We start from the raw sequence: 13055 nt of genomic DNA on the forward strand, positions 1-13055 counted from the left end.
CGGAATCATCAGCCATATTTCAAAGTAAAAAAAAAAAATTGTAATCCGTTTGGGATACAAACAGTGAACGGTTGAATTGTTTTGATTTTTTTGTATGTTGGATGCGTGGAATACAAAATAATTTGGAATCATATTTAGTAGATGTTCTATAAATTAGACATTGAATACAATATATTTTTGAAATACATAATTGATAAGAAATACATTTTGTAACACCTCTGTCTTAGAAAGGGGTAATTTTTAGAAAGAACTAAATTAGAAATAGCCAATTTGAGATTTGTGCAAGTTAGTCTTCAATTGTGAGTTTTGGGTCAACTTCAAACAACCATAACTTTCAGCACAAGATGAGTTAGGTGGCCCATGAGATATCAAATGAAAGATCTTCGAGTCCTCTTTCCAACTCCACCAAACTTGCTTAACTTCGAGTTTGGATGAGGGAGATATGCATGTTTGAGTTCAGCCTGTCCAATTAAGGAGGGGTATTTTGGTATTTTTCTTACCCCACTAAGTCCACACATTTTTTCACCCAAATTAGTGATCCAATTTGATTAAAATCCATTTGCGGTAAAATCTAAAACGTTTGGAAAGTTAGGTCAAAGTTCAAAGAGGAGAAAAAGGAGAAAAAGTTCAAGCGTTCAAGATTTCCTTGCGAGCTTTGAGGAATTTCGTCAAGAATTTAATTCTTTTGAGGTATGTAAGCTTTCATAGTGTTGGGTTTGTTCTCCCTCACACCAATATGTAAACGTTTACCCATGAATTCCTTCTTGGAGTTGATTATTGAGTTCTTGAGAAGTTCTTGAGTTAAATTGATAAATTGAGGACTTTGGACTCCTGGAGGTGAGGATTTTGCGTAATAGTTGGGTCTCTTGATTGAGTTTTGTGTGGGATTCATTGAAAGTGTTCTGGGTTTGTGAAATTTGGTGAAATTGGACCATAGAACTGAAGTGGGTATGAGTTAAATCGAGTTTGGGAGAGGAAGAAAAGATTGGGTAAAAATACGCACCCAGGTCCGCGTCGTGGAGACGCTTTAAAATTCAATCCCCAGAAAATTACCCCCATCTTCGCGTCGTGGAGAGGCTACGGAGTCCTCTGCCTCAAAAATAAATTTTGCAATAAAAAATTTAACTCACCCTCCGCGTCGCGCTAGTGTTCTCCAATATTTGTCTTCGCTTGTTTCTTATTATCAACCACCTAAACCTTCCTAAATCATTGAGAGATCCTACATTCCAAATTATAACTCTTAGAACTTCATTTCAAATCAAAATAAAGATTAAGAGTAAAGTTAGAGAAAGTCTTTTGAGTCATTTTGAAAAGTCTTTTACAATTATTTATAACTTGTTTTAAGACTTGAGTAAATGAGTGTGAGAATGAGGAGAGTTGAATTTCATTTTTTTTCAAAATGAGTATACGAGAACTAAGTATTCTCAAGTGTAAACACTTTTACATTATAATGAGAGAAACAGTGATTTCTAAATGAGTCTATGAGGAGTTTTGAGCATCATCTCTTTTAAGAGAAATCTTTGGATTAATTATCTCAAATTGAGGAGAAGTAATGTTTTCTTTAAAACATATGAACATGAATTTTATATATATATATATTTTTTATTTTTTTATTTTATTTTTTTTGGAGTAATATTGAGCACCGATATAGGGACGAGTTCAGACAACTCAAAGTCCTCATAAACCATGTATGCCAACGTGGATAAAGGATCATACTTTTTAGATGATTCCTTATTGCTTTTCAACATAGCTTAGTGGATCCCCTTAGTTGAGGATGTCTTATACTCCGACAAGGTATAGGACAGTTTTGGTAGCGTGGGCGAGACGTTGTATCATCTCATAGCTTATAGTGATGGTTGTCGGTTAGAGAAACTCTCAATTACGAGTAAAAGAGTTATTATTGTATTCTTAAATACACTGAGTATTTATACATCATCTTTATCATTGCTTTTATATTGAACTGAGTTGAGTATTTCTGAGTTTGAGTATCCTTGAGATGAGGTGAGTATGTTCTTCCTTTTTATCAGTTCAAGCTTATATTTGTGCTTTAGAGTTTCCCTTGCATGCTCGAACATTCAATGTACTGACGCCATTTGGCCTGCATCTTTCATGATGCAGATACAGGTAATCAGGGTCATCAACAAGCGCTCCGTTGATACCACTTGCAGTTCCAGAGTTGCTTTCATGAACCTCCTTATTGCTTCGGAGGGTTCCACATTTACTTTCAGTTGTATTAGGATGTCATGGGTCTTGTCCCAATTTCCATCTCAGTATTTTAGAGACTTCATAGACAGTAGTGTTTTGAGGAGTCTTTTCATTTCTAATTGTTAATGTTTAAGACTAGAATTGCCTCTTTTGGCCAGTTGAATTTTTTTTTTTTTAATATTCTGAGTTATTTGCTTTGAGATTTTTTAGAAAACTTTACTTTTGAGTTCTTATATTATTGAGTAAGTCTTCCGTTGAGTATTGAGCCCGGCCAAGGGTTCACTTGGGGACCAACAATGGTTCTCGAGTGCCAGTTACGTCCAGGGTGTAGGCTCGAGGCGTGACATATTTTTTTGTCATAAATATATATTTTTTTTTAAATACAAATTTTGATTGTTACTATGATTGTAAATTTGTATGTTTTGATGACTAGAATACAAATTTTGTTGGAATTTTAAGAAAAAATATACATTTTTGAAAAATATACAAACCAATGTTGTATCATTTCTGAATGAACACGAGTTTACATAAGTATATGGATACAAATTTGCTTTTTAAATCACTACAAATCCATTTGGTATACCTATTGGAATGAATACAAAGTTACAAACTAATAAAGAAATACAAATGTCATTATACAAACACAAACATGAAACCATAATGAATTATCATACATATTGGAATGAATACAATCAATTACTTTTGAAATTGTAACGGATGAGAATTTTAAGTGCTATGTTCCTTTTTTTAAAAAAATTTCTCCCATGATTTTCTCCCTTCTGTTATTAGATAATTATATTCTTTCAAATCAAACAAATAAAAAAAATACATAAATCAGAAAAAGATCAAACTAAAATATTGACATTTTTAATAAATATTAAAAATATTGACAAAAGGTGTCATTAAATACTAAAATATTGACATTTTGAAACTTTTCCCTATTTAACATACTTATGTTTTTTACCCTTAAATTTCATAAATAGCTAGATGTAAAACATAATAGACCTCTTTAGCTAGAATTTGCATATTTACGAGCATAACTATAGTTTTTATGGCTAAACTGAATCTCTTTTGTATATTTCAATTATTATTAATTAATTATACAAATTGATTATTAAGTTGGTTTAATTAATTGAGCACAATTTCGGTTTTAAGAAAGGAAATATTTCTTAAATAATGATAATAATTATATCTAATTAGAATCCTTACCAAATATGAATTCTTCATCTTTATTTCTGAATTAATTTTAAACATTTGTATTTCACTTTTTTTTTTTGGTGAATCCAGGTGTTATTTGTTGTTTTTTACTTTTATGAATTACTAAATTATTTATTTCTGATACATATTTCTATAATTGATATTTTTTTTAATACTAATTACTTCTTGAAAGTGGTCACTAACAATTTTGATATATAATTTATTTAATATACAATTTATTCAGTAATATATACACTTTGATTTAATTCAAATACAAATACAATTAGGATAGACAAATCAAATGTATTACTATATATAACACATTTTCTACAAAAGTTCATTTATATATACAAATTATGATGAATTTTAATATACGAATTATTTAATATACAATTTATTCAGTAACATATACAATTTGATTAAATTCGAATACAAATCAATTGTATTACTATATACAACACATTTTATACAAACATCATTTATTTATACAGTTTGCTTGTAAACATATGCAAAATTATATAAATTTTGTTATTTATATTTACAATTGGCTTGTAAACATCGGATTATGTATACCTCTAGTTACCCTCTTTGATAGAGATGTCCATTCATGGTTTGAATGTGTACAGTGATTTTACTAAAGTATTCAAGATTATGACATAATAGAGAAGTAACAATGTGAAAAATCGAAACAAAAAATACAAATAAAAAAAATGACAGAAATTATACAAAAGAGTAACTGAATGGAGGCTACCTGGAATTGATTTTTGCACGACTTGGAGGGATGAATGAAATTTTAATGTGATCGAGTGATACAAGGGGAGTTGAGAGATCTTAGGAGATGAATCGGTGGTGTGATAAGAGAGATTTTAGGCGAATTTACTATTGTTTTTCATGATCATGCAAACTGCAAACAAGTTTACTAGTTTGATATAAATAACAAGCGTACCAAAACTATCATCTAAATCTGCAATATGCAATCCAAACTAGTGCAAAACTTGCTTCCATAAATACCACAACAAAGTTAAGGAGAAAAGAACAAAGGGCATGTCAATTTGCAAATTGCAACGAAACATTATTTTCAGCCAACCAAAAAAGAAAAAGAAGTAAAAATATTAAACCATCAAATGAGAGCCTTTTGGTGTCTTTCTACTTTCTATTCTCTACCTAAATTTGCAATGCTGATGTTGTGATCACATTCCACTTCCATTCTTAATCATATGCTTTGAATTCTTTTCAAAAGCCAAACTTGACTAATATGCTAGAACCTACAAATCTCACAGTTCATCCTTAGCGTCATTAGTGGTGCTCTCGTGGCTTGAACTGACATCAGACTCTGTAGTTTTCTGTGTTGAGACTGGCTTTTGAATCTTGAACGGGGTAGATGCATGCTTTTTCAGGAATTTGTAAAAGGCAACCACTGTACGATCTGTGTCAACAGTAATCTGTAGAACGGCATGATCATTTAAAGATGCATCAGCTATCATTTCTGACAAGCAAAACGGAACAAAGAATAGAAATATAATTTTGGTAAAGAATTTATGTTACACTCACAGGTTCAAAGCTCTTGTTTCCAGCTGGGAAGAACAGAAGTGTTGGGAATCCGTCAGACTGCAATTAAACAATGAATCGTTAACCCAATGTTTGAACAAAGAACAATTACCCCCTCTCCCTGCAGTTCCTTCCGAAAAATAAAAATAATAAAACAATTAGCTCTTTTTCCCACCTAAGCTTCCCTACCTGAGGCAAAACAGCATACTGAAAATGAGTCTGTTTTCCTCATTCAACTTCTGCTTCAACATATATGTAGGTAACGACATTCTAGAAACTCTAACGTGTATTTTCGCATAATACAATCTTTTAAAAAGGCTGAGCTTTCATGAGAAATAAAAAATGAAGGCAACACTCTCCTTCTACCCACTGTTTTGGACGTTGGAAGCACAATTAAATATGAAACAACAACACAATTTTTTGAGATAGTTTTTTTTTTTTTTTTTTTTTTTTTGAGATTGGACAACCACACAATTCTAGTACAATGCACAAGCACAGTAACTTAAATTAGACACAGAAGTTAGCAGAAGAGAGTTTGTAGTCTGTTTGTCACACAAGAAGATTTTCCCTTAGCTAATTAATTGTTAAACAAACAAGAGTATAACATCTAGTGCACTAAGTGTAGATGGTAGTGACTGAGCCAGACTTTGTATCTGCCATCTAGCATAACATAACTAGACTATTTAGGGCTTGCAATTACAGACATATCTAATGAAGTACTTGCATGACCTCTATATGCTTCGATACTATGTTTAATAATGTGACCATCTATTTCAAAAGTTTAAGCAGTTTGCGGGATATTTTTATTCACTTAGGCCTTCAACAAATCCTTAGCTTTTTTTAGACATTTCCTTTCTTATAGATAAATGTTGGTATACACACAAAAGAATGCAATATTACTTACAGGTATCCCACAAACATATCTAATTAACTAAAGAAACTAGGATATAGAATCTGACACATCCCTTGCTGGATATTAGAATACGCAAGCATAGTCAAAAGATCAAGTGGTGAAAAGTACCTTCGCTCTGGGGTGCTCGTTTGTTGTACCATCCATCTTGGCAATGACAAGGGAGTCAACGCCTCTTAAATGCTTGCCAAGCTTGTTGTATATGGGTTCTAGTGATTGACAATGGCCACACCAAGGAGCATATAACTGTTTTCAATCACAAATCAAAATCATCAATCAGATATCCAGAACAACCTCTAAATATCTGGATGCTGTTCATCTAATTATTCGCATCACTGATTAGGACATGCATTCATTTAGAACAAGATTAACTAGTACCTCAAGAAGAACATCTTTTGATTCATCCAAAACAATTTCGTCAAAGTTATTGCCAACCACAATTTTGACATCCCCATCATTCTGCATATGATCAACGGGTATAAGAAAACAAAACATAATCTGATGCTTAATGTTGGCTGTTGGAGCATGTGCATTTTGACATTTAAATAACATTGGCAAATAATGGAACGACTCAAAACACTTACAGTCTCAGGAATTGGATCAGATTTGTAGAAAGGCTTTAAATTGTCTTCCAAAAACTTCTCCCCAAATGACTGCAAAACATATGGAAACACATATATATACACATTAAGACAGAAAGGTAAACATTAGCTGAGAGAACCTGTGCTAATATAATGTGAATGTGAATCCAAAATTACCGCTGTAAGACTATGAATCAACGTCCTAATCTCAAACTTTTCAAAATGGGCAAGATTTCATTTGCTAAACCCAAAACTCCAAAACTGAATTCCATTGTGCCCCACCAATTAATGCAAAGATTTACCATTCACCTACTAAGATCTCATTGGCTAAAAAGACATTCTTTCAAGGAAATTGGCTAACTCATCCAGGCTAACATCATAATATTAAACTTTTAATTTGATGAATCGTTTTACTCTATGTAACTTTTACAAGGAAAAGCCTATTGCTCCAATCTTCCGAATCATACCATCTAGTTACTCCCCTCCAAACCTGCACCATTTAATGATTTTTCTATTCTTTTGAGAAGTCAATATTTAAGGTTTAATTTAAAAGAAAACCTTAGGTACAAAAGGATTCATAAACACATTCCATGTAATTTAACACTGGGGGAAGTACATCCTCGTTACACATGGTTTATTCAAAAGTTAGCAGTCAACAAACCTTGACACCATCCAAGGTTATTTCACCTTCCAGTAAAAACTTCCTCCCATCCTCATTTCCTGTATATGCGAGAACCTGCACCAAATCTCAAGTTGGATTCTAGGGTTCGAAAACAGAATATATGCAAGGATCAGTATACTACAAATATCTTACTCTTGGGGCATCACCGCTAACACCAAAGTACTCTGAAACTGGTTTTCCAACATCTTCGTTGTCAATTTCAACAAACACACAGATAAGCTACAAGGAAAGGTTTTAAAAAAAAACAAATGATTTCGAGTCAGAGAGTTGGCAAAAGCACACTACACAGGCAGAAAAACCTATGCTTCATAAAGAGACTGGCTTCACTCAATAAAGGAAGAAAAACCTATGATTCATAAATATTCTTCTAAGCATGAGGCATTTATTAATACCCATAATACTGTCTATCTATAAGTAGAGATAAGATTATCACCTTTCCTTTAAAAGCTTTCACAGCTTCTTGAAATATTGGCAAGAATTTTTCTGAATCTTTCGAAGTGGCAAAAAGTATCAACTGTGAACAAGAAAGAGAACATGTAAACAGAGGAAAGAAAAAATCACCCAAGATCAGCATGCTATTGTTAGCTCAATTGATCACCTGCTTCTTAATGGGATTTTCAAATATCTCTGAGGCACTTTCCCGAGTAAAATTGGTGACAAGAGGAAGCTTGTTCTCAAAAACAAACTTAGCTATTGCTGACTTGGTGAATTCACCGCCTGCAAGAAAGTATGACATGGTAAATACTTCTCTAATGAAATGGTTAATGCATATATAATTGCATTAACCAGACTAACCAAAGTGGTTGATATTCTCGGCTTCTTTCTTAATTATGACAAGAGCTGGACGTTTGGCTTGAGAATCAATATGGAAGAGTTTTGCCACATCTGGACTGGCAGTCTGATAGAAGTTGACATCATCTTCTAGTGCAGCAGCTGCAGCAAGCTCTTCACTTGTATCACCCTGAGAAAATGTAAATTAAACAAAATTATAATGCTACACATTCTGGAAAACAAGACCTCAACAGCCATATATCCTTTTTTATTTTGCTGGTGTTCCATTTTTATCCTAACGTAATATAAATTATATTTTTCCCTCTAGCTATGGTATTCCTCATCAGATTATATTACGGAAGTGATAGCCATATCCTTCACTCCCATTATCACAGTATTACCCATAAAATTGTAACTGCCATCCCAACTTTGTATATGACCGTATTACCTGACAAATATCACTAAATCTGGCTACCATATATATTCTTTTTACGCTGTGGTATAAGTCTTCTTTTTGTCCCTTTAGCCAGGTTTTGAATCCCCAACCAATCAAATTTAAGAAAGTCATATCCACCTACATAACTGGTGGTACATCTAGTAGTAAGAATATATAGCAGTTGAATATGATGAGACATCAGAAAATTCCTCCAATTTACTTCTCTTGCCATCTATGAGAAATTGATGATTCATATAGTACCATGCCATTTTAGCTTGAGCAAAGGGAAGTAAAACTAATTAATCACCAAAATCTGAATTGCATTCGAGTCCAATGACAGCCCAATAACGAAAAGAAAACCATTAGCCAGGATAGAGGAATTACCACCAAATCATTCAAGTAACCCAACACTACTTTTTTCTCATCTTTCAAGATTTGTTCTGCCTCCTCTACAGTCGTTATATTGGATAGAACAGGCCCGGTCTTCTTTTTTATCCATGAAATAATAGCATCCCTGCAATGAAAAAAATGAAAATCTACTTTGGAATATGACAAAGAAAAAAGGATATGAAAATAGGAATACTCATGGTATAGAAGGAAAGAGTTCAACTTTTATATGTTTTAAACATTACTTACAGAATCAGGTGACTTAAAAGTAACTACAATATGGTAAAGGACATGCTGCATCGAGTCGAATTACATGTACATTAAATCCGAGAGGAAATGAGTAAATTATATAGGGCAAGAAATTTCTCTTCAAGATTCTAAGAAAAAACGTGTTATGAGATTAATCAACATTTTGACCATACAGAAAATTAATAGGTTTCAAACTATTGCACATCACCAATAATTCCGATGAATTTGCAGATGAAACTAGGGATCATAAAAGTTTAAGATCCAATCTCACCAGAAATTGCACTGCTAGAACATTTTCAAAACTAAAAATCACAAGCCACTAGCAAGATCAATAAATATAGAAGAGGAAATTGCAACTCATGAAGCAAGATGAAAAATGCCAATACACAAAGTCAACCAAGAGAGAAATACAACTTACTTATTCCTTTCACCATTATAGGTCTTGTGAACACCATCAATGAGGAAGAAAACAGTGGGATACCCTTGCACATCATACTTTTGAGCCAGTTCAGCTTCCTCAGTAGCATCAACTTTAGCAAGCATCACATTCTCTCCTTTCAGCTCAGTCGCAGCGGCAGCATACTCCGGTGCAAGCGCCTGACAATGACCACACCACGGTGCATAGAACTCAACCATAACATACTTATTCTTCGCAATAAATTCACTAAAATTCCCTTCCTTCAGTACAGCCACATCCTTCTCATCCACTACCGGCGGCTGGTACGAGTCTTCCCCGTGATCGGAAGAATCGTCCTCGAGATCTTCGTAGTTCTCGAAATCGTGGTGGTCACCATATGGATTGGAATCTGAATGAGCATCGGAATCCTCTTCTTCGAGGAAACTGAGATCCTCTTCTTCTTCAACGACAGAAGACAAAGCAGTTCTGAAGAAGATGAGATTGAGTAGAAAAATGGAGAGAATTAGATATTTCTTCATCGCCATTGCTGAAGCAAGTTGAAACTGAAACACCAAAGTCTTCACACTTCAGTTGTATACTTACAGGAATACTTCAAAATAAATATTGCCAGGACAAAATTTGCTATTTCCACGCAATTAGAGATGTACACTGTGCTAAAGTCGTTGTACCTTGCACCAGAATTACTGATTATGCCCTCCGTCACAATTTATATGAATCAGTTCGATTTGGTACCGAATTTGAGACAGAAAGATTTTTAAAATTTGTGATATAAAATAAATGATAAATATTTATAGGACTAAAAATCAATAAAATGATAGTCAATAAGTGACACATTTCATTTTTGAAGAGTCAAACCGTATAAATTTGATCGAGAATTTACTCATGAAATTTTTCAAATTTTTAAAATAAAATTTATATATTTATGAACTACCTACAAAAATAGAATAAGTCACAATAATTGATAATTTAATTTTTTTAAAGATATATATGAAAAAATTATCAAATATAGATTTATTTAAATTTCAAAATCTGAAATGTGTCACAATAGAAAAAGTAAGAAAAATGTGTCACTTTATTTTAGAATAATTAAAAAGGAAAGTAAATAATATAAATTGAGTCTAGGATGGAGAGTATATTTTATTACAGGAAAATAGATCTTTGTGCTGATTGGATCACATTTTATATGTCCGCGTGTCAATATATGATTGGTCTGTGTGAAAGAATGGGCTAATTAGAATATGACACATAGGAAAAATGAGGTGGTGAATTAAAAGAGTTGACTTTTGACTTTTTGGCGTGACTGAGATGCGATCGGGAATGTGTAGTGGAAATAAACAATTGAGACTAGAGGAATAATATAAGAATATTGTCAAATTTAAGATGGTTCACCCAAATTGAAAAATGGAAAATCTTTTTGGCTAGAAAAGTTTGGCCATAATTTGGCCAAAATAGTAAAATGACATGTTTACATTATAAATTAGTTTCATTTTGGACAATTTTAACCTTTTACCTTGAAAATTGAATACATTCTTGGGATCTCTATATCCTTTCATTATGTTCCCAATATATTGAAAATAATTAATGAATAATAATTCCATAGTCAATTATGAAGAAAAAAACTACAAATTTCAATAAAAAAAAATACTAAGGGTCTGTTTGGAAAGCCACTTGGTAATTGGAACTGGTGTAATTACCAGGATAGTAATTACACTGACCTGTTTGGTTGCCATAGTGTAATTACACATGTCCTGTTTGGATGCCACAGTGTAATTACACATGTTCTGTTTGGATGCACAATTGCAATTATAAAATTATAATAAATTTTAAAAATGAAAATTAATTATTTAAAATTTATACTAGACAAATAAGAAACTTTATAAATGACATTAAATTAAATATTTAAGATATATATTCTTGTTTGAAAATATATTAATTAATAAACATATTTTCTGTAACTAATATTATGAAAAATAATTGATTTATATTTTTTTCAAATTAATATATTTCAATTGAATTGATTGTAACAACTAAAAGTATGAAGTTTCTACGAATATCGTAAAATGCATGTTTGATAAAAAGAATAATATATAGATAAAATGTCATAAATTATTAAATGTTTGACAAAAATATAATCTATCAAGTCTAATTAAAAAATGACGTGCAATGTAAATTCAATATTACTAAAACAAATGAAACTGAAAATATAACATAAGTTATAAATTCATAACAAAAAATTTAACATAATACTCTTATAATAAATTTCAACATAGCAATAAATATGATTTTTTTTCTTAATAAAGAAAACGTAAGTCTATAACCTTACTTAACAATAAATTCTATTTTAATTTAAAAATTAGAATACTAATAAAATTATGCTACTGAGAAAATAAGCATGCATAGAGAAATAGATAATACGAGAAAATTACATAGAATCATGTAAAGTAAGGTTGAGAACAAGAAGAAAATGAAATATAATAATATAAAATAAAAATAAACTTTTACAAATTTTTAGAATAATAAAAATAAAAAAAGAACTTAAAATAATAGAAGTAAAAAAAATAAAAACAAAAAAATAAAAATAGAAATTAAAAAGTAATCGGGTGGTAATTACACCATGTAATTACCAGCAATTTCCAGCAATTTACAACCTCTACCTGTGAATTATAGAGTGTAATTACCTCCTGCCAATTACACCAATTACATGTCCTTCCAAACAGGACAAGACAGTATAATTACATCAATTACACCAAATCAAATTACCAGGGTGTCCTTCCAAACAGGCCCTAAGTGATCTCATGCAATCTATAGAGAAAAATTCTCAAGTTATGTTTTACAAAAAACAATAAAAATTGTAACATCAATAGTAAAAAAAATAAATTTTTGAATTACATTGTATTCTTGTTGATTATATTAGAATAAGAAAAATGTCACGTTATATTCCACATTATATTCTTGTTGGTTGTATTGGACTGAATATCTTATTTATAATTAAATAAACGTTCGAGTTATATGATGACATTATCGAGTAAATATATTCGAGAGAAAATAAATTAAGAATCATATTGTTGAACCAATAAAAATTCTGTTATAGTGAATTACTCTTCGATTTGAAAAAATTATAATTTTTCAAACTATAATTATATTTTCACCAATATATATATATATATATATATATATATTGTATTGGACTGAATAACTTATTTATAATTAAATAAATGTTCGAGTTATATGATGACATTATTGAGTAAATATATTCGAGAGAAAATAAATTAAGAATCATATTATTGAACCAATAAAAATTCTGTTACAGTGAATTACTCTTCGATTTGAAAAAAAATATAATTTTTCAAACTATAATTATATTTTCACCAACATATATATATATATATATATATATATATATATATATATATATATATATATTATTTCTATTTCTTCTTTGTGTTATATATCTTTTATAAGTTCGGCAAAGAATCACTAAAATCTTATGGATATTCCACATTATATTGTTGTTGGTTGTATTATAATAAAAAATTTACCTAACTAATATTACAACAGATTATGGCCAAAAGATTAGTGTTAACTAAATTTACTTAACATTAATTTTTTTATTCAAATATAATAGTTAAAAAAATAGTTAATTGGAATTTGTAGGTCATTTTAGTAAAAAA

The 13055-nt window shown here is 30.9% G+C and overlaps 1 protein-coding gene across 1 annotated transcript; it reads right to left on the bottom strand.

Moving 5' to 3' along the window:
- Positions 1-4386: 4386 nt before the first annotated feature.
- LOC125834219 (protein disulfide isomerase-like 1-4) lies at positions 4387-9951 on the bottom strand. The gene is made up of 12 exons (XM_049513392.1): positions 9385-9951; positions 8715-8844; positions 7919-8084; positions 7722-7840; positions 7557-7637; positions 7256-7342; positions 7103-7177; positions 6445-6513; positions 6239-6319; positions 5972-6106; positions 4954-5010; positions 4387-4844 (listed from the first exon to the last, which is right to left on the bottom strand). Exons 1-12 carry the CDS (start codon positions 9906-9908, stop codon positions 4677-4679), a joined length of 1692 nt encoding a protein of 563 aa, XP_049369349.1. The 5' UTR covers positions 9909-9951; the 3' UTR covers positions 4387-4676.
- Between the last annotated feature and the right edge of the window lie 3104 nt (positions 9952-13055).

This window comes from Solanum verrucosum, unplaced genomic scaffold (assembly GCF_900185275.1).
Source record: "Solanum verrucosum unplaced genomic scaffold, falcon-dt-bn FXZP01000001.1, whole genome shotgun sequence".
NCBI lineage: Eukaryota > Viridiplantae > Streptophyta > Magnoliopsida > Solanales > Solanaceae > Solanum > Solanum verrucosum.

What these genes read in the sequence shown, in the direction of transcription:
- LOC125834219 (XM_049513392.1), bottom strand. Translation starts at nt 9,908, where the DNA reads ATGGCGATGAAGAAATATCTAATTCTCTCCATTTTTCTACTCAATCTC. An exon ending in TATAATGGTGAAAGGAATAA is followed by an intron (nt 8,845 to 9,384) that starts GTAAGTTGTATT and finishes TTTTCATTGCAG; the next exon opens with GGATGCTATTATTTCATGGA. An exon ending in CGAGAATATCAACCACTTTG is followed by an intron (nt 7,841 to 7,918) that starts GTTAGTCTGGTT and finishes ACTTTCTTGCAG; the next exon opens with GCGGTGAATTCACCAAGTCA.